This window comes from Bufo bufo, chromosome 1 (genome assembly GCF_905171765.1).
Source record: "Bufo bufo chromosome 1, aBufBuf1.1, whole genome shotgun sequence".
Classification (NCBI taxonomy): Eukaryota; Metazoa; Chordata; class Amphibia; order Anura; family Bufonidae; genus Bufo; species Bufo bufo.
In genome coordinates, this window is record NC_053389.1 from 649106047 (window position 1) to 649129589 (window position 23543).

Genomic DNA, 23543 nt, shown 5'->3' on the forward strand with positions numbered 1-23543 from the left:
TGTCCATAGAAGAATATAAATCCTCACATTATGTGTATGAACTATAAGCTATATCCCTCAGTGACTAAGGCTACTTTCACACCAGCATTTTTGCAGGACCCGGCAGGGTTCAGCAAAAACGCTTCCGTTACTGATAATACAACCATCTGCATCCATTATGAACGGATCCAGTTGTATTATCTTTAACATGGCCAAGAAGGATCCGTCATGAACTCCATTGAAAGTCAATGGGGGACGGATCCGTTTTCTACTGTATCAGATTGTCTCAGAGAAAACGGATCTGTCCCCGTTGACTTGCATAGTGGGTCATGACGGATCTGTTTTGCTCCGCATCTCAGGACGGAAAGCAAACCGCAGCATGCGGTTTGCTCTCCGGTATGAGAACGGAATGGAATTCATTTTGGAGCATTCGTTCTGTTCAGTTACGTTTTGTCCTCATTGACAATGAATGGGGACAAAACTGAAGCATTTTTTCCGGTATTGAGACCCTATGATGGATCTCAATACCGGAAAACATTAACACTAGTTTGAAAGTAGCCTAAATCTAAACACAGGGATCGCTTGCAATATTAGGAAATTATTTTAGCTGCAGTTGGTTGTATAAGTTAGAGTAGAACCCCAATGTAAAGTATATGCCAGGGTTAAGTATAACATCTTTTGATAAAGACGGCCATGTTGTTTCATTTAGTACATACCTGGGGTCTAAAGGTGTCCATGCACATTAGACTAAGGTTGGCAGAAGCTACCAATTTTTGCAGGACCTTGCAGGGTGTATTTACTATTCAGTGGAAGATCATTCGTCTATTTGAGGGATACTTCAACATTCCCAACCTTTAGCTCTCAAAGGAGACAAACTACCAGAGGAGTCTTAAAGCAGCTTATCCCCCCTCCACATTCACTACACTTTTATGCTCAGCCAAACTAAGCATTCATGTGTATGGGGAGGACAAGAGGAATAGCTATCATCAGATTCTGCATTTGACCTACCTTAAAGAGGACCTGTAATCTTTCCTGACGCAACAGTTTTAGTAGCGATTTGCATCCCCCATGTAAAAAGAATTCAGGAGAATCTGTTCTTATGATGTGCCATTCCTTTATTATTCCTGATAGAGGTTACAAATATAGCCATTCTTATTTGGTCTCTAGATGCACTTTCTGCATAACACTAGCGCTTTAAATACACAAAATTTCAAAGGTTGTTCAATGGCTTTTGTTGTCTTTGATGAAGAGATAACACACTACACCGACTCACAGAGAATTATAATGGATGTATCTGTATGACTGAATTACTAGCAGTTTACAATGAAGGTCCAGCTGGGTGTTACAAGTTGGGGGGGTGTCCCTCTACAGTCTCACATTATACAATCAGTTCTGCCAGTGACAGACTGTGCACACCCATCTGGACCTTCATTGCAAAATGCCAGTGCTTCATTCATAGAAGGAATATTAAAGGAATGACACAACAAAGAGCTATAGAATCTCCAGAATTGTTATTACAAGGATACTGCAAGTAGTTACTAAAACAGACATGCTAGAAGAGGTTACAGATCCTCTTTAAAAGGACACTAAACCCTACAAAACAAGATAAAAAAAAGCATAACCTGCTCAAGATAGTTTTTATTTAGTTTTTTCTTCTTGGACATCTGCAAACTTCTGCAGAAAGCAGTTAAACAGATATCATGCAGTCAAGTAAGTGTCTCCTTCGTCCCAGACTCTCCATCTTCAGCTGGAGACTGACTCTGTGTTCTAGCATGAGCTTGTTAAGGGGCTGGGGCTTAACATCTGATTCACTTCTATAAACATACAGCTTCTTACAAAACCACCCCCAGTATGTGTGTTGGGATTCTAGACAGTATCAGAACACTGACACTACAGAAAGTGCTACCCAGATTTCCCAGGTGTTTGAATGTCAAGTTTGCCTACATAACCAGTAGGGATTTCTCACTGTCTGTCTAGGCAGTCAGTATTGGAGACCTGGATTACAAATCTGTGTGCTTCAGTGTGGAGCCATACACACTGAATATCATCGCAATTTCAGATATAATTTAGAGAGTACCAGTCAGCGACCTCCACCGCACCAACTGGCAGTAAGTAGGACTGGACCATGTACGATTGTGTACAGTGGCCCCAACTATCAGAGGTTTGAAAATCAAATTTGTCCCTAATTTTGGGGGTTTTGTGTTTTTAACAAATCTAGCAAAAGTTATATTTTAATGAGGGAATTTAAATCTATTTTGTTCAAAGTGTGTAGAAGAAAAATGGAAAAAAGAAAAGGGGAGAGGCAATTTAGAAATGAGGAAAGTTACGGCTCTGAAATGCATAGTTTGTCCATTTTTATAGAAAACACATATTTTATGGAATTCTATATGTTATTTTATCCTGCTTTTGTTTTTAAATAAATTGGACTTTATTTATATATCTCTGGATTGACAGTTCCACTATAAAGTTTTTTTTTGTTTTTTTCCTGGCATATATATTTTGTACTATTAGAAACTAGGAGATTACTTCTAGCAAAATGGCCATGTTCATTGTGTAGCCAAATATTATCCAGACTAAACCCATGCCCTTCCTCCTAAACTTCCTGGATCATGTGCACCAGCATACTAGCATCAGAGACAAAGAGGGAAGGAGGAAAGACATGGCTACAGCGTGAAGAACAATGCACAGTTTTTCTATTGGATTTTTCATGGTCTGCAATTATGATATCCAAGAGCAAAGACACATTAGAGAATAATATTCTTTTGTTAGTGTTTTACTTGTTTGAATTCTAGTTTTGGTGGACCTTTAAGGCTATTTTCACAACTGCATTGCAAGAACAGATCCGTCTCTCCGCTTGTCATATGGACAGACGGATCCGTCTTCTATTTATTTATTTATTTTACCGGTCTGCGCATGGTATTTTGAATGCCGGATCCGGCACTAATACATTCCTATGGGGAAAAAAGTCTTCAGTTTTTTTTGCCGGAGATAAAACCGTAGCATGCTACGGTTTTATCTTTTGCCTGATCAGTTAAAATGACTGAACTGAAGACATCCTGATGGATCCTGAATGGATTACTCCCCATTCAGAATGCATGGGGATATGCCTGATCAGTTATTTTCCGGTATAGAGCCCCTGTGACGGAACTCTATGCCGGAAAAGATAAAAACGCTAGTGTGAAAGTACCCTAAGAACTGGGATGATTGGAAGGTGTTTGCACACCTCTTGTCACATGTTATCATGGGGACTATGCAAGTGTAAAACTTTAGACTTCATACTTTCAGAGAAGGCATTAAAAAAGTGCAAGCTTTTAGTAAAAGCATAGTGTTAGGAGTATAATAAAGGAACATGCTATGTTGTACTGTGTTTGAGCCCTGGTTGAGTCTTTATTTTCCAATTTATATTTGAGAAAAAGCAAGAGACAGATTACCAAAAGTGTCAGTAAATTCTACTCCTATATAAAATATCACAATATCAAACAATAACCCCATACAAATCTGATTAAATACAGTTTTTAGACTTGAAAGGCTGCAGCCTGTGTTTAACATTATAATTTAAATTAATAACCATAGAAAGCGTTAAGGGTTCTCTCGCTGTTTAACTGGTAAGGTGCTTTACTATTCAAAGCAAAATGGAAGTGTAGCATCTTCACTAAAAAAAATCCCATTGGGTTTACTGTGACATATATATACTGTAGATAGATAGATAGATAGATACAGTGGATATAAAAAGTCTACACACCCCTGTTAAAATGTCAGGTTTCTGTGCTGTAAAAAAAAATTAGACAAAGATAAATCATTTCAGAACTTTTTCCACCTTTAATGTGACCTATAAACCGAACCACTCAATTGAAAAACAAACTGAAATCTTTTAGGTGAAGGAAAGAAAACAAAAAAAAAAACTAACATAATGTGGTTGCATAAGTGTGCACACCCTCTTATAACTGGGGATGTAGCTGTGTTTAGAATTAAGCAATCACATTCAAAATCATGTTATAACTGGGGATGTAGCTGTGTTTAGAATTAAGCAATCACATTCAAAATCATGTTAAATAGGAGTCAGCATACACCTGCCATCATTTAAACTGCCTCTGATTAACCCCAAATAAAGTTCAGCTGCTCTAGTTGGTCTTTCCTTAAATTTTCTTAGTCGCATCCCACAGCAAAAGCCATGGTCCACAGAGAGCTTCCAAAGCATCAGAGGGATCTGATTGGTAAAAGGTATCAGTCAGGAGAAGGGTACAAAAGAATTTCCAAGGCATTAGATATACCATGGAACACAGTGAAGACAGTCATCATCAAGTGGAGAAAATATGGCACAACAGTGACATTACCAAGAACTGTACGTCCCTCCAAAATTGATTAAAAGACGAGAAGAAAACTGGTCTGGGAGGCTACCAAGAGGCCTACAGCAACATTAAAGGAGCTGCAGGAATATCTGGCAAGTACTGGCTGTGTGGTACATGTGACAACAATCTCCCGTATTCTTCAGGGCTATGGGGTAGAGTGGCAAGACGAAAGACTTTTCTCACGAAGAAAAACATCCAAGCCAGGCTTCATTTTGCAAAAACACATCTGAAGTCTCCCAAAAGCATGTGGGAAAAGGTGTTATGGTCTGATGAAACCAAGGTTGAACTTTTTGGCTATAAATCCAAAAGATATGTTTGGCTCAAACACAACACTGCACATCACCAAAAGAACACCATACCCACAGTGAAGCATGGTGGTGGCAGCATCATGCTTTGGGGCTGTTTTTCTTCAGCTGGAACTAGGGCCTTAGTTAAGCTAGAGGGAATTATGAATAGTTCCAAATACCAGTCAATATTGGCACAAAACCTTCAGGCTTCTGCTAGAAAGCTGAACATGAAGAGGAACTTCATCTTTCAGCATGACAACGACCCAAAGCATACATCCAAATCAACAAAGGAATGGCTTCACCAGAAGAAGATTAAAAGTTTTGGAATGGCCCAGCCAGAGCCCAGACCTGAATCTGATTGAAAATCTGTGGGGTGATCTGAAGAGGGCTGTGCACAGGAGATGCCCTCGCAATCTGACAGATTTGGAGTGTTTTTGCAAAGAAGAGTGGGCAAATCTTGGCAAGTTAAAATGTGCCATGCTGATAGACTCATACCGAAAAAGACTGAGTGCTGTTATAAAATCAAAAGGTGCTTCAACAAAGTATTAGTTTAAGGGTGTGCACATTTGTTTTTATTTTTATTTTATTTTTATTTATTTTATTTTATTTTTTTTAAATATTTTTTCTTCTTCTAATTAAAAGATTTCAGTTTGTTTTTCAAGTGGTACAGTTTATAGGTGACATTAAAGGTGAAAAAAGTTCTGAAATGATTTATCTTTGTCTCATTTTTTTACATCACAGAAACCTGACATTTTAACAGGGGTGTGTAGACTTTTTATATCCACTGTAGATAATAAGTGCACGACTCCTATTCCTGAAAAACAGATCAATAACACAACTTTTTATCTTGAACAGAATAATAACACTGCATGACAGCAACTGACCGGCCTCTTATCATGAAAGGAAAGGCATTCTTTATATCATGATTTAACACAGGCTCAAGTGGGCAATTTGCAGACGTAAGGCAGACAGTTATCCATCTGCAGCATACGAAACATTCTGTAGCAATATGTTCACAGTCTAAAACACCTTTACTGGATTATTTCATGTCTATTGTGCATACGGCATTTTATTGACCCTCATGCCAAGTAGACATTTTGTAAAGTTAACACATTGTGAATTTGTGACAAAAAAAAGCACACAACATTGTGCTTTTTGTGCATATATTAATAAATAGCTGTTTTATTAATATATCAAGCAGGCAGATTAAGAAAAAGGCTGTAGAAGAAGAAACTGTACAATAGATTACACTCCAGATAGGAAAGGTCTATCATGACATTGATGCCCTTGAGTTCCTCATTTGGTATTCTACGTTTGGCCCACAAGAATACATTTGTAATCATCTATGATATTTAATGTGAATACAATATTCCATTAGTACCTGTCCCATTTCTAAATCTGTCTGCAAGTATTGGAAAATGAAAATAATTAGCCACTCTGCTGTCAGAAGGACAGTACTTCACGCAGCGCTCACTTAGAAAAGTGGCTGATCGCACAGTGTCAGGAGACTGCAATCCAAGCAGAAAGCAGATATTCCCTGTTTTCTTCCATCATGCAAACATGAGCCCGTGGAGGGCACATAATATCAAATTTTATCCATTTATTGAGAAATCAGTAACTGAGCTGAAGTTCAGACTTAGGTAAAATGGCATCATAATCAAGTTTGCATTGCTGGTCAAATAAAAGATACTTCAGCCCAACCTGATGTTCTGATGTGAATTCCAAAATGTATCAGCCTAGAAATGTCACAATGTGTGATATACTGTAGAATTAACACATGCTAAAGACTTTGCACCATTTAGCCAATCATGAACCAATATTATCAATATCATTCCTAGGCATGCATGGCCAGTATTCATATAGATATAGTGACATGGCTCAGCCTACACATTCAGCTTTAGATTTAATCTAATATAAATTTTCAATAATTACTATATTGAAGCAGCGAAAGAAATAACTGAATATAATGTTTCCTTAGGCTACGTTCACAGCAGCATTGTGACTCTGGACAGCCTGTTCCGGCATAAATACCGGCTGTTGGCTGGACAAAAAACGATGCATTCAGCAGTATTTGTCCAACAGAAACCCAGCATTTATGCCAGAAAAGCAAGTGGATCACCACCAGATCACATTATATTCAATAGGCAGCCAGAGGTACAGGGTCGAACCCGGCATTGCCGAATACGGTGAGCTCCGGTAGCCTGATCCTGAGTTAGATTAGGCAACTGTAATTCAAATGTAACTGTGAACAGGGCCTTATTTATTGAAGTAGTTTATAAGGTGGATATAAAAAGAAAATTAAAGTGACCCTCCAATTCAAGAGAGCAAAAAAAATTCACATAAACTGGGGAACACACGGAACACTTTTATGGTGATCTTTTCAGTTGCAGATCCCTTGATTAATGGGCTCCTCTTCAGTCATCCAAAATGGCAGCACCACTACTCATACTACCTACCGTAACACACACTGTGCATTGGTAGCCCAAGACACTTGCTGTTTGTCCATCTCTGCTCTTGGATTGGCCAGCACTGTTTAAGTGAGCAGTGCTGGCCAATCCGTGGGCAGCAAGAAGGTAGTCTGAAAAGGAGGGTGGCTATTTTGGATGGCAGAAAGGGGGCCTGGGGATTGGCGGATCTACAGCTGAGAAGATGAACAATGAGGGCACCATTTAAGTGTTCTGTGTATTCTCTATTCATGTAATTTTTTTTGTTTTCTTGAACCAGTTTTGAATCTTCGCTTTAATTGTTGTATAGGCCTTTAAGGCGCCCTCTGTGTTCTTGGATTAGACATTTTATTTTTGTAATCTTCATTTAAACAGATGTCAATGTCTGATTCTTTTCCTTTGTCCTACGTTTTTCTATAGCTTCAATATCAACCAGAATCTTTGCTTTAAATTTCATTGTTAGGCTAGCACAGTCATCATATCCTGTCAGACTGGCAACGATATATAGCCTGTAATATATCGTTTAAGGTATCAGTACATGCTTGCCTTGACAAACCTTGTAAAAGGCTATTGCTCCTTCTTTCTTCTGCTCAGTTGATGTCAGGTTAAAGGTATTAGACAAAGACATGACACATTACAGACAAAGCACAAAACACATAACTATCAACACAGATAAAGAAACATTCAGGAGATAGGCAACATGTAGCGTCTCCCCTAAGGTAAAATTACATGCCCCGCAATAGCTGGCTGGGGGTTATCCTAGTTTAACTATAGCAAGAAAGCTACAGGTTACCATCGAGAATCACTGTGGGAGAGTCTGCATCGTGACTACAACACACAACATGAAATCCGACTCATTTACAGATCATTAGCTTGAGGTGTATATATTGTGTTTAGTTAAGTCACTGCTTTGCTGCTTAGTGTCCAGCTCGGCACATTTAATCCAGTAATGTTCCTCTCTGAAAGATCAAATATTGATGTAAACTGATTATCAAATATGATTTATCTAATGATCTCTAAATGTAATTCAGTAAAATGTGAATGGTAAACACACAAGGAGTATTACCTCTTTTCCTCCCATGTTCTCGAACATCTTTTCCAGTTGAACTCTTAGTTGCTGGATGTTGTTCAGTAGAATACATGGCTACAACACACAATCAAAGAGAACTATTATATTATCATAGATATATCAGTGATCCCTAAAGCAGATCATTTGAACAGACCAAATTTGCATATGCCATACATTTAACTTAGAACTCAATTTTGTAATGTTTAAAACATAAATCCAAAAAAATCCTTCAACATATGCTACTTTTTTATATTCAGAAGTTTATCATCCATGTACAGTATATAGGATTCCTATGAGAACCCAGCTATATATGCGCCATCAGTCTCCACCATGGCATGATTAAAACCAACTATAAATTTGCTATCTATATGGTAACAGTACAAATGAAGGAAGTCTCTGGAGATGGTTTAAAGAGGACCTGTCACCACAAAATGCAGTGCAATCTGAAAGCACCAGGTTATAGAGCAGGAGGAGCTGAGCAAATTCATATATAGTTTTTTTGTAACAAGATTCAGTTAAACCTGTAATTTATACATTTATATCTTTGCTCTTTCTACCTCCTGTGTAGTGCTATTGGTACAGGCGAGATGTGTTATCAGTGAATGACAGCTATCTCTGTATACATACTTATAAACACAATGCTATCAATCACTGTTGACACTCCCTGTACCAATAGCTGTTCACATGAGGTAGAAAAGGCAGAGATATAAATGTATAAATTACGGGTTTTACTGAATATTTTCTCACAAATACATATATATATATATATATATATATATATATATACTAGAAGAAGGACCCAGCTCTGCACGGGTATATTTCATGTATTTCATTTAATGTTTCTGTGTGTTGTTAAAAGATATCAACAGTATCCCCCATAACAGTGACCTCTACAGCTCCCCGCCCCTATAAAACACCACAGTTCCCCACCCCTTAACACTGACCCCCCCACAGTGCCTCACCACTTTAAAATGGGACCTCCACAGCAGAACATCCCCTTAACTTTAACCTTCACAGCAGCCTGCCCCTTTAACAGTGAGTTTCGCATCACCCTACTCCCTTGACAGTGACCTCCTCAGGGGCCCGTCCCCTTAACAGTGACATCCACAGTACCCTGCTGCCTTAGCAGTGACTCCACAGCAGTTTCCCCTTTAATTGTGGCCCTGCCCACATAACAGTGACCTCCACAGTGTCTGCCTCTTTAGCAGTGACCTTCACAGTGCCCATCCCTTTAACAGTGACCTCCACAGCACCCTCCCCTTTAACATTGACCTTCACAGTGCCCATCCCTTTAACAGTGACCGCCTCAGTGACCGCCCCTTTAACAGTAACCTTCACAATGCCCACCCCTTTAACAGTGACCTCCACAGTGCCCGCCCCATTAACAATGATCTCCACAGCACCCGAGCCTTTAACAGTAACCTCCACAATGCCCGCCCCTTTAACAGTGACCTCCACAGCACCCTCCCCTTTAACAATGACCTCCACAATGCCTGCATCTTTAACAGTGACCTCCAGAGTGCCCGACCCTTTAACAGTGACCTCCACAGGGCCCGCCCCTTTAACAGTGATCTCCACAGCGCTCACCTCTTTAACAGTGACCTGCACAGCGTCCGCCCTTTTAACAGTGACCTCCACAGTGCTTCCCTCTTTAACAGTGACCTCCACAGTGCCAGCCCATTTAACAGTGACCTCCACAGACCGCGGTTTCTTTAATGCTAGAGGGCTACACGACGACATGTGTTGTACGACATTTTGTCTCAACAACTTTTATAATGATAGGCTATTGTGTCGCAAGATGGATGCATGTAGCAGCGTAGTTGAGCCCTATGTGTCGTGCAACTTATTGTCGTCCTGTAGCCCTAGCCGAAAGCTGACCTACAGTGAGTGAAGAAAAATAGCTGGGTTGTTATGGAAACCTGGAGTAAAACTGTGTGTATGGCAGTTGGGATTTGAAGAGAAGCACTTGCAGGCTTGTATTGTCTAATGCAGGTCATTTTTTTTTATATATCTCAGGAACTGTACGTCCTAGAGAGCTGAGACCCAGTCTAAAACCTCCTCGGACACCTGATGTACCTGTGTGCCAAATTTCTTGAAGATTGGTTCAGTCGTTTGGTGGCGCATAAAGAACAGACAGAAACTCATTTCTCTTATATACAGTCAGGTCTATAAATATTGGGACATCGACACAATTCTAAAAATTTTGGCTCTATACACCACCACAATGGATTTGAAATGAAACAAACAAGATGTGCTTTAACTGCAGACTGTCAGCTTTAATTTGAGGGTATTTACATCCAAATCAGGTGAACGGTGTAGGAATTACAACAGTTTGCATATGTGCCTCCCACTTGTTAAGGAACCAAAAGTAATGGGACAGAATAATAATCATAAATCAAACTTTAACTTTTAAATACTTGGTTGCAAATCCTTTGCAGTCAATTACAGCCTGAAGTTTGGAACGTATAGCCATCACCAGGCGCTGGGTTTCATCTCTGGTGATGATCTGCCAGGCCTCTACTGCAACTGTCTTCAGTTCCTGCTTGTTCTTGGGGCATTTTCCCTTCAGTTTTGTCTGCAGCAAGTGAAATGCATGCTCAATCGGATTCAGGTCAAATGATTGACTTGGCCATTGTATAACATTCCACTTCTTTTCCTTAAAAAATTATTTGGTTGCTTTTGCAGTATGATTTGGGTCATTGTCCATCTGCACTGTGAAGCACCGTCCAATGAGTTCTGAAGCATTTGGCTGAATATGAGCAGATAATATTGGCGGAAATAATTCAGATTTCATCTTGCTGCTTTTGTCAGCAGTCACATCATCAATAAATACAAGAGAACCAGTTACATTGACAGCCATACATGCCCACACCATGACACTACCACCACCATGCTTCACTGATGAGGTGGTATGCTTAGGATCATGAGCAGTTCCTTTCCTTCTCCATACTCTTCTCTTCCCATCACTCTGGTACAAGTTGATCTTGGTCTCATCTGTCCATAGGATGTTGTTCCAGAACTGTGAATGCTTTTTTAGATGTCGTTTGGCAAACTCTAATCTGGCCTTCCTGTTTTTGAGGCTCACCATTGGTTTACATCTTGTGGTGAACCCTCTGTATTCACTCTGGTGAAGTTTTCTCTTGATTGTTGACTTTGACACACATACACCTACCTCCTGGAGAGTGTTCTTGATCTGGCCAACTGTTGTGAAGTGTGTTTTCTTCACCAGGGAAAGAATTCTTCGGTCATCTAGGTCTTTTGGTGTTGCTGAGCTTACCGATGCGTTCCTTTTTAAGAATGTTCCAAACAGGTGTTTTGGCCACGCCAAATGTTTTTGTTGTCTCTTTGATGTTTTTTTTTTTTTTTTCAGGCTAATGATGGCTTGCTTCACTGATAGTGACAGCTCTTTGGATCTCATATTGAGAGTTGACAGTAACAGATTTCAAATGCAAATAGCACACTTGAAATGAACTCTGGACCCTTTATCTGCTCATTGTTATTAGGATAATGAGGGAATAACACACACCTGGCCATGGAACAGCTGAGAAGCCAATTGTCCCATTACTTTTGGTCCCTTAACAAGTGGGAGGCACATATGCAAACTGTTGTAATTCCTACACCGTTCACCTGATTTGGATGTAAATACCTTCAAATTAAAGCTGACAGTCTGCAGTTAAAGCACATCTTGTTCGTTTCATTTCAAATCCATTGTGGTGGTGTATAGAGCCAAAAATGTTTGAATTGTGTCGATGTCCCAATATTTATAGACCTGACTGTATATAAAAATTAATTTCTGTCTGTCTGTCTGTTCTTTATGCGAAACCAAACGTCTGAACCGATTTTCACCAAATTTGGCACACAGTTACATCGGGTGTCCAGGAAGGTTTTAGACCAGGTCTCAGCTCTCTAGGACATACCGTTTCTGAGATATTTCCAAAAAATTACCTGCATTAGCCAATATAAGCCCCCAACTGCCATGCACACAGTCACATGTCCCTTATCAGCCAATAGAAGCTCACAGGTCCTACTCCAGGTTTCCATAACAACTGATCACAGGTTTTAGCAGTTCGCAGGTCCTTAAATATTTAGTCATATGACATGTCAGGATTAGATACACAGCTCAGCAGGCAGTATCACACAGGATAGGATATTAGATACACAGCTTAGCAGACAGTATTACACAGGATATGATTAGATACACAGCTAAGCAAGGATTAGATGCACTGCTCAGCAGACAGTATCACACAGGATAGGATTAGATACACAGCTCAGCAGACAGTATCACACAGGATAGGATTAGATACACAGCTCAGCAGACAGTATCACACAGGATAGGATTAGATACATAGCTCAGCAGACAGTATCACACAGGATAGGATTAGATACACAGCTCAGCAGACACTATCACACAGAATAGGATTAGATACACAGCTCAGCAGGCAGTATCACACAGGATAAGATATTAGATACACAGCTTAGCAGACAGTATCACAAAGGATAGGATTAGATACACAGCTCACCAGACAGTATCACACAGGATAGGATTAGATACACAGTACAGCAGACAGTATAACACAACATAAAATTAGATACACAGCTCAGCAGACAGTATCACACAGGATAGGATTAGATACACAGCTCAGCAGACAGTATTACACATGACATGATTAAATACACAGCTCAGCAGGCAGTATCACATAGGATAGGATATTAGATACACAGCTCAGCAGACAGTATCTCAAAGGATAGGATTCGATAAACAGCTCAGCAGACAGTATCACACAACATAAGATTAGATACACAGCTCAGCAGTCAGTATCACACAGGATATGATTAGATACATAGCTCAGCAGACAGTATAAGGCCTCTTTCACACTACCGTTTTTTTTTTTCCGTTTTGTGGTCCGTTTTTTGCGGTCCGTATACGGTCTGTATACGGAACCATTCATTTCAATGGTTCCGCAAAAAAAACGGAATGTGTTCCGTATGCATTCCGTTTCCGTATTTCCGTTTTTCCGTTCCGTTGAAAGATAGAACATGTCCTATATTTGGCCGCAAATCACGTTCCGTGGCTCCATTAAAGTCAATGGGTCCGCAAAAAAAACGGAACACATACGGAAATGCATCCGTATGTCTTCCGTTTCCGTTCCGTTTCCGTTCCGTTTTTTCTGAACCATCTATTGAAAATGTTATGCCCAGCCCAATTTTTTCAATGTAATTACTGTATACTGTATATGCCATACGGAAAAACGGAACGGAACGACGGAACAGAAACGGAAACACAACTGAACCAAAAAACGGAACAACGGATCCGTTAAAAACGGAACGCAAAACACTGAAATGGACATACTGTAGTGTGAAAGAGGCCTAACACAGGATAGGATTAGATACACAGCTCAGCAGACAGTGGGGCGGGGTACTGTAGATGTCACCGTTATAGTGGATAGATAGTGTTGATATCTTTTGACTACACACAAACATTAAATGAAATAGATGAAATATACCCGTGCGAAGCCGGGTCCTTCAGCTAGTATATATATATATATATATATATATATATATATACACACATCAATCTGCTCAGCCTCTCCTGCTCTATCAAAATTTCTTTCAGACTGCTTTGCATTTTGTGGTGACAGGTCCTCTTTAAAGGGAAAATGTTTCCCAGGATGGAGAAATATATCTACAAGGTAGACATGATCAGGGAAATTTAGGCAAAAGAAGGCAATTAAGGCACCATTGCAATAAGAAAGAATAATGAGGAATCCATGAAGAAGGAACAGTAGCCCAGACAATAGTAGATTAAAAGCCAGCATTTGGCTTTAACAAATGATTCCTCTTATGTACATATTAGTCCTCCCAGACACAAGCCACTGTTCTTATGCTGAACCTATCTGGATGGCCTTCAGATGTTGGGATTTGTTCTTAGAGATGAACCTTAATTATCCCCTTGCTATATCCCAAAATGCTTCAATTTTCAGTTCAGCGCTCCACTAGAGTCTAGATAAAATCAGAGAATATCTTGAGTTTGTCAGAATTATGCTGTAGTAGCACATTCTAATGTAATGTAAGTATTTCTTCAGCAGATACATGGCTCCACATTAAAAAGACAGAGTGTTCCGCGTTTTCCATGGTGGCAGATTAAAGTACGACCGGTGACATTCTATTACATTCCTGTGGTATATGTGTGTACTTTACAGAGGGAATAAAACAATTTCTATAAATCTGAGACCAGAGCAGTGACAGGAAAAAAATATAAAAAGTGGAAAACCAGATTTGAAATGACACAGCATTTCCTTAAAATGTAAAAGTTATGCTAAAGCACTGTAATAATGCATTGACCTATATATATTTTACCTCATGTCCAATATGTCCATCTACTAGGTTAGGGAAGAACATTGCTTAAGAAATCTGGATTTGTAATAGGCATGCTCAATACTGTGCCATGTGCATTATGTGTATTGTGCAAATAATCCGACCAAGTGGAAGGAGAGGCTGCATCAAACATTAGTGCAACAGGATGCACTGCCATCGCTGTATTTTATCGTATTCTACCACTATAGCAAATCCAATTCCCTCTGGAGCTCTACTAAAGATTAGCTATCTGCAAAACTTGCATGATAAATCACGCTAATGAAGAAACAGGAATCCCGCGGATAGGTTAAGTGACAAGCGTTGTAATGTGCACTTACTCATAGATCTTTGCCATTCATGACACACCACACACTGGCAATTTCAGTGCCTTTAAGAGCTCCCTTACTGCAAAATACTGTATATTGATGCTGTCAATAATAACTAAAATCACGCCCTTATGACCATATGTTTTGCTAGGGTAAACAAATAAAATAAATTTAATAAAAGATATGAATAAAGCACTACATTCAATGGGACAATTTACCTGCAGCTGCGCTGCTCAGGGTAATCCCGTTATCTATGTCATACATTAGCCATACTCATCCCATTATGGTAAACCAAATGTTTCACCAGTGACTCATTTAGAAGTCATCAAAATTGAGCATGAGGTCCCAGGAGCTCTAATCAGGGGGCCTGGAAATTGGCAGTTTATATTTCTTTTATGGTATTATATACAGTATTTGTCTTTTTGGTGAATAAATGAATGCAGGATCTAATAGGACTCATGGACAATGTAGTTCGCTATATATAATGCCTACCAAGGATGACTGGTATTGAAGCGCTACAGTACAGGAGTTCTGTATTGGATGTATAGTTAGACATCAAAACTTCCATTGAGGTTTTTATATTCTGTGTTCTTGCTTGGAGTTCTCGTAGGTCAGTGGTCTCCACCCTGCAGCTTTCCAGCTGTTGCAAACCTATAAGTCTCATTATGCTATGATAGTTGTAGTGTTGCAACAGCTAAAGAGCCACAGATTGGGGAAGACAGTATTAAATACATTCCTACTCCAGATTTACTGTGATAGGTCTCCATAAAAACTGCAATAAGTTCATCAAATTATTGCTCAACATATTGCAAATTATAAGCACATTGAGCAATGCGCTAAATGGATCCCCCTGCTAATTACTGTGTTCAGATGTTTCAGCCACACCCATTGCAAACAGTATGGCTCATAGACTGAAGAGCCCAGTGGCCCCGTGCCCACAGTTCAGACTCACAGGCCTCAGGCTGGTAGGCCTGCAGCATACGAAGCAGGTGATCGTGATGGAATCACAGTGACCTCCTGTGTCCTGATGACACAGGGCAGGAGTACAGCAGAACTCCGGACAGAGGCGGCAACAGAGAGCCAAATGCAGGGGAGTATTTATTTTCTTTAAATGTATCCACGCTAATGCAGGAAGTACAGAGGGCACTACAGGGGTGGGGGAGAGCATTATAAGGGGGGATTATATCTACTAGAAATACAGGGGGCCCATTATATATTCTAATAATACAGAGGGGGCTTTGTATATATGTGCTAATAATACAAAGGGGGGGCATTATATATTCTAATAATACAAATGGGACTATTATATATTCTAATAATACAGAGGGGGGGGCATTATATATTCTAATAATACAGAGGGGGCTTTGTATATATGTACTAATAATACAAAGGGGGGCATTATATATTCTGATAATACAAAGGGGACTGTTATATATTCTAATAATATAGGGGGAGCATTATATATTCTAATAATACAGAGGGTGCATTATATATTCTAATAATACAGAGGGGGCCATTATATATTCTAATAATACAGAGGGGGCATTGTATATATGTACTAATAATACAAAGGGGACTATTATATATTCTAATAATACAAAGGGGGGCATTATATATTCTAATAATACAAATGGGACTATTATATATTCTAATAATACAGAGGGGGGCATTATATATTCTAATAATACAAAGGGGACTATTAGATATTCTAATAATACATAGGGGGAGGCATTATATATTCTAATAATACAGAGGGGGCCATTATATATACTAATAATACAAAGGGGGGCATTATATATTCTAATAATACAAAGGGGACTGTTATATATTCTAATAATATAAGGGGAGCATTATATATTCTAATAATACAGAGGGTGCATTATATATTCTAATAATACAGAGGGGGCCATTATATATTCTAATAATACAGAGGGTGCATTATATATTCTAATAATACAAAGGGGGGCATTATATATTCTAATAATACAAATGGGACTATTATATATTCTAATAATACAGAGGGGGGGCATTATATATTCTAATAATACAGAGGGGGCTTTGTATATATGTACTAATAATACAAAGGGGGGCATTATATATTCTAATAATACAAAGGGGACTGTTATATATTCTAATAATATAGGGGGAGCATTATATATTTTAATAATACAGAGGGTGCATTATATATTCTAATAATACAGAGGGGGCCATTATATATTCTAATAATACAGAGGGTGCATTATATATTCTAACATTACAGAGGGGGCCATTATATATTCTAATAATACAAAGGGGGGCATTATATATTCTAATAATACAAATGGGACTATTATATATTCTAATAATACAGAGGGGGGGCATTATATATTCTAATAATACAAATGGGACTATTATATATTCTAATAATACAGAGGGGGGGCATTATATATTCTAATAATACAAAGGGGACTATTATATATTCTAATAATACAGAGGGGGGTATTATATATTCTAATAATATAGGGGGAACATTATATAGTCTAATAATACAGAGGGAGCATTATATATATACTAATAATACAGAGGGGGCCATTATATATTTGAATAATACAGAGGGGACTTGCTTATCTCTAGGGAGAAGAATAGCTTTTATTTGTCTACAGAGGGGCATAATTTAAACCTGCGTTTTATTTTCTGTATTCCTGATGTACCATCTAGACTAAGTATGGCTCTACTGTACCAAACTTTCAGCAACATAGATCCCTTAGGAAATTAAAACATGGTGGTTAAACCCATTCGATTGTGAGATATAGAGGGTGCTTATTAAAGGGGTTCTCCCGGCTCTCCTATATTGATGACCTATCCTCAGAATAGGTCATCAATATCAGATCGGCGAGGGTCCGACACTCGGCACACCTGCCGATCAGCTGTATGAGGAGATGGCACGCAGTGTGCATGTATTGTCACTCGTCACTCGTCTCTGCTATGTCTATGGCAACGCACCTTCTCCTTATACAGCTGATCGGCTGTGTTGTTATTTCCTCCCCCCCGATCTGATATTGATGACCTATCCTGAGGATAGGTCATCAATATTAAAAGCCCGGAGAACCCATTTAATGTACAAGCATACCATTGTGTAGTCATTCAGTGCTACACTGCGGACAAATCGCCTGCCTGTTACATAAGAATTGTAGAAGTCATCTCTGCCTTCCATACCCTTTAAAAACATCTCTTCTGTAACTTTGGATATACTGACAATTTTCATCAAAAACTAACTTTCTGCAGCTACAGTCACCCAGTATAGTGTTCTAGCATTGAATTTCCACATCTGCAAGTCTAACTGCACCCAGCGTGACATGGAAATAACACTTCTCTGCTGCTTATCTGTATATGGCCATATTGCCCACAGCATCACAACATGTAAAGTCAGGCCTCAGTCACCAGGGGGTTTCACATTTGCATCTAAACCCTGATTATAAGGCTTTTTAGCTTCGTAACTGAACACAACAAAATCCAGTGCTTTTTACTTACCACATTTTCCTTGCCGCAGTACAAGCTGAAATCATTGGATATAATTGCAGCATACTGGAGCAGCACTTTGTTGATGGTCTAAAATGAAAGCATATATAATAATAGAATAACATATACAGCATATACATTGTGCACTGTTATTTTCTAACCACTAACTAAACACACAACATCAGCCTTCAATGGCACTCAAAATGACTGCGTTAGGAAAAAAGTACATTAACCGCATAGAGTACAATGAAATCAGACAGGGAAAGGACAGGAAAGTGCCATGAAACAAAACTCAAGCATTAAAGGTTGGAGAACTGTGGGATGTCACCCGTAAAAACACTGGAGTTACTGACTTAAAGGTCTCTAGCACCATTAAATGTAATTTTAATTTAATTGGCATGAAACGTTATTTACATTTGTCCTTTACTTTCCGTTAGCAAAATGCTCCAGTTGTGAGATGTTCTCTTTAATTCATTATAAAGTCGCCCTCTAGTGTTTAACCTGTATAGTAATGTGCCTGTCCACCTACTGAGGCGATCGTACATCCTCAGTTCTAGAGATGAGCGAATCGAATTCCACGGAGTGAATTCGATCCGAATTTCAGGATAATTTGATTTGCCTCGAAGTCGAATTTCCTTGTGCTTCGCGTAAGTGAATCGATTTAACCTGAAATAGTATAAAAAACAAAAACATTTATTCTTACCTCCTACATTTGCTCGCGATGGGTCGCCAGCCACTATCTTGATTGGCCGAAATCCTGTGCGTGGTGACCTATGATGTCACCACGTCGGCCGGCGTGATGACGTAATCTCGCACCGCGCGAGATTTCGCACCAGATCTTCAAGCAAAATGGGGGCGGCTGGCCCATCGCGGGAAAATGGATGCAGTAAATTTGGTTTAAATTTTTTTATTTTAATTTCACACTGTTTTTACACTTAGATGCGGCGATCATGTATGAACGCGGCATCTTAGGGGTACAATGAGGGGGGGCGGCGCTATCGCTGCTTTCTCTCATTGCATCCACTACTTACAAATAGTGATGAGCGGCAGGTGCCATATTCGATTTCGACGAAATTCGCGAATATTCGATAGAATATTCGTTTTATATTCGTCGAAATCGAATATTCGTCATTATTCTTGTTATCGCGATTAATATGCGATTTAAATAATCGCGTATTGCGATCTTAACTTAAAGGCTACTCTCCTGTTGAAATAGCAATGCGATTAATTCAAGTTATAATAATCGAATTTCGATTTTAACTTAGCACTGCTATATTCCATATTCGTTAATTCTAGCCTAATATGGAATATAGCAGTGCTAAGTCAAAATCGAAATTCGATTATTATAACTTGAATTTTATTTTTTATTTTTTTTTCTATTGTTATATTTTTTTCTTTCCCACTTCCCTAAAGTTGTTCTTACCTGTCCTTTGGATTCCTGGCTTCCTGGCTGCTCCAGTCAGTGCCCGTTGCCGCTTCTGCCGACTTCCGTGCTCATGGAGCGTCCCCATCACCATGGGAACGTCTCCATATACTAGAATGTACTGTCGGATTTGAGAATTACGTGAAAAATCGCAATGCGATTATTTCAAGTTATAATAATCGAATTTCGATTTTTAACTTAGCACTGCTATATTTAATTCTAGCCTAATATGGAATATAGCAGTGCTAAGTTAAAATCGAAATTCGATTATTATAACTTGAATTAATTGAATTGCGATTTCAACTTGGACCTGGTTTACTATGGTTGGCTTGGTAGAATTAGCGAATATGACGAATGTATTCGTCATATTCCACAAAACGAATATAACGAATGTATTCGTCATATTCCACAAAACAAAGATATATGACGAATGTATTCGTCATATTCCACAAAACGAATATAACGAATGTATTCGTCATATTCCACAAAACGAAGATAACAAAGTATTCTGCATCTTCGTTTTAGCTACCTATTCATCAACTTCGCTAATTCTAGCAATCATATAGGAAAGTTTACTATAGAGACAGCGAAGTTTAATTCGCTATGCGATTATATTACTTAGCTTTTTTTTTATAAATAGAATAATTATAATAATTATCAGGTATTATAATTATTCTGTTTTTTTTTTTTTTTAAAAAGCAGTCATATAATCGCATAGCGAATTAAACTTAGCTGTCTCTATAGTAAACTTTCCTATATGATTGCTAGAATTAGCGAAGTTGACGAATAGGTAGCTAAAACGAAGATGCAGAATACTTTGTTATCTTCGTTTTGTGGAATATGACGAATACATTCGTTATATTCGTTTTGTGGAATATGACGAATACATTCGTCATATTCGCTAATTCTACCAAGCCAGCCATAGTAAACCAGGTCCAAGTTGAAATCGCAGTTCGATTAATTCAAGTTATAATAATCAAATTTCGATTTTAACTTAGCACTGCTATATTCCATATTAGGCTAGAATTAAATATAGCAGTGCTAAGTTAAAATCGAAATTCGATTATTATAACTTGAAATAATCGAATTGCGATTTTTCACGTAATTCTCAAATCCGACAGTACATTCTAGTATATGGAGACGTTCCCATGGTGATGGGGCCGCTCCATGAGCTCGGAAGTCGGCAGAAGCGGCAACGGGCACTGACTGGAGCAGCCAGGAAGCCAGGAATCCAAAGGACAGGTAAGAACAACTTTAGGGAAGTGGGAAAGAAAAAAATATAACAATAAAAAAAAAAAAGAATATTCAAAATATCGAATTTATATCACTATATTCGAAATATTCACGAATTAGCGAAGTGCCAATATTCGCGAAAAAAATTCGATATTCGAATATTCGCGCTCAACACTACTTACAAAAAATGTGCTTTGTGACAAATAGAACTTTTGAAAAATGTGCTCATCCCTACTCAGTTCCACAAGCCATATCTAATGTTAGAAGCTGTGACAGTTACAGGCAGAGATCTGCAGCAGAAAGGACACATCTCCAGTGAAAGGACACTCCCTCTGATCTTCCAGATTGAAATAAATCTAGCACAGCAATGAATGGCAAGAGCTCTGCATCTGTGTGAGGTGCAGGGCTGGTCCTAGCTTTGTTAGAGATTGCCATATACTGTATTATGTCTATATATATTTTTTTACCCTTAAGGACCAAGCAATTTTTTCTTTTTTCCTTTTTGTGTTTTTTACTCCACAGTCATAACCTTTTTAATTTTTCTGTTCACATATGCATATGAAGGCTTATTTTTTGCAGGACAAGTTGTACTTTGTAATGGCACCATTTTACATAGCATAAAATGTAATGTGCATTTGACCGTGCTCATGGCCAGCCAGATGGAAATAGCACGGGGACTGGAAGATTCAGACAGCAGAGGCAGCGCGACCGGAGCGACTTGGAGCAGGTATTTATGAATCTTCTGTTTCACGGGGCAGGTTGATAAATAATTATTACTGTAAAACCCTTTTAAGGGGTTAAAGAGGCTTTCCAACTAAAACATTGATGGCATATTGATTCATTGATGTCTGATGGGTAGACATTTAGCTTCTGGGATCAAAAGACCAAAGTGGTTGCGGCACATTGTAGATTGCAGTACTCTTTTAAGTTCTGTATTTTTTTACAATAAACTGCAAGTAGCGTTGAGTGAATCGAATTCCATAAAGTGGAAATTGATCCGAATTTCAGACCAACGCGAATTTCCTTGTGCTGTATGGTGGTGAATCGATATTCCTTGAATGGAGGTAAAAAAAAATAAAAAATCATATCTACCTCATCCGTTAGAGTGTGAAGAGCCAGCCGGCGCCAGCTTGATTGACGATCTCGCAGGAAATCCCGTGCGTAGTGACATATGATGTCACCACGCCGGCCAACGTGATGATGTCATCACGGGCTGCGGAAGAATTCGCGCTAGATCTTCAATCAAGATGATGGCGGCCGGCTCTTCGTGATCAAATTGATTAGGTAAGTATGATTTTTTTATTTATTTTACATTGTAATGTTGCCGCGATCAGCATTAAACACAGCATTTTTGGGGTACCATGATGGGGGCGGTGCGATCCCCACTCCTTGTCATTGCACCCACTACTTACAAAGAAATGCGCTCCTTTTTTTTCTTTTCGGCAAAGCAGCCAAATTGAACTTTTCAATACTTGGCTCATCTCTAATTGCTGTCAGGGATTGAGTAAGAATACAACACAGCCTGATTCACAACACAGTACCACACCAGGGGTAAAGGTGTATTTTTGTAGAAGCTAAATGGGGCTGGTTCAGTGGTTGGTCCAAACAGATGGATTAGTATAATATCCAATTGGTTTACCATCAATGTTACAGGTGGGTAAACCCCTTTATATTTTAACAGGTAATTATTAATAAAAGGCAATAGTAATAAAGGAGTATAAAGCTGTATAAAATAATACTGTACATTGATGCATATTTCATAAAAAACTGACATACAGATGTAGTAAATGGTAACGTGACAAAGCATTGAAAACACAGTTGCAGCAAACTTTAAATTGAGACTTAACACAACAAAAGCCAATGGAAGTGTCGAGTGAAGGTTCACTGCAATGTGCATTTAACATGTTAAATGTTGCGTTAACCATTGCTACATATGTACACTATAAGTAGTCAGGATTTCTAGATGGTTGTATGGTTGATACCAGCTTTATAATATCAAGGGAATTTTTTTTTTTCTATCATCTGGAAAACCATACTTAAAATAACTTTAGCTGTAAAAGGAGCTGATAGTAAGAACAGTGTGAGGTGGTGCGGTTCATATAGCACAGTTGGCAGCATTATAGAACTGATTTCCAGGGAGGCGCTCCTGCTGAGCAGGTCCACTGAAGCAACACACGTGAAGTAATGTCTGGGCGGCCTAGGGGCTAACACAAAGCATTTGCCTCCTAAGCTATTTTTCCTAGTTGAGTTTTATTTATGTAATTTAGCTTTTCAAAATGTTAACCTTCCTATCAAAAAAAAGGAATAATTACTCTTAATATGTTTCATATAACAGGAGTGGTTTTAGAAATGTATTTATAATAATGAAATGAATAAATATTTCCAAGGACAAAAATTTGTTCGGGAGCTGTCAATGGTAATTATGGTGAGCTGACAACAGAATAATACCATGATCAAACTGTACAAGCATTTGCATTGTAGATACAGTGCGAGTGGTGCCAAAATGCAGCAGTAGGGTCCACACCAAAAGGGAGCACTGCAATGTCAGAAAGAAAAACTAATATCAGCATTTTAGCAACGC

At 38.7% G+C, this 23543-nt stretch overlaps 1 protein-coding gene across 3 annotated transcripts in view; it reads right to left on the reverse strand.

Annotated features, from left to right (window-relative positions):
* Window positions 1-23543, reverse strand: part of UNC13C (unc-13 homolog C) — a 793844-nt gene that overhangs the window by 169216 nt on the left and 601085 nt on the right. For all 3 annotated transcript variants that reach the window (XM_040413932.1, XM_040413931.1, XM_040413930.1), the window contains 2 exons: window positions 18319-18396; window positions 8126-8203 (listed from right to left, as the gene is read on the reverse strand). In XM_040413932.1, coding sequence (XP_040269866.1) covers window positions 8126-8203; window positions 18319-18396 — 156 coding nt within the window. The remainder of the gene's footprint in view (window positions 1-8125; window positions 8204-18318; window positions 18397-23543) is intronic.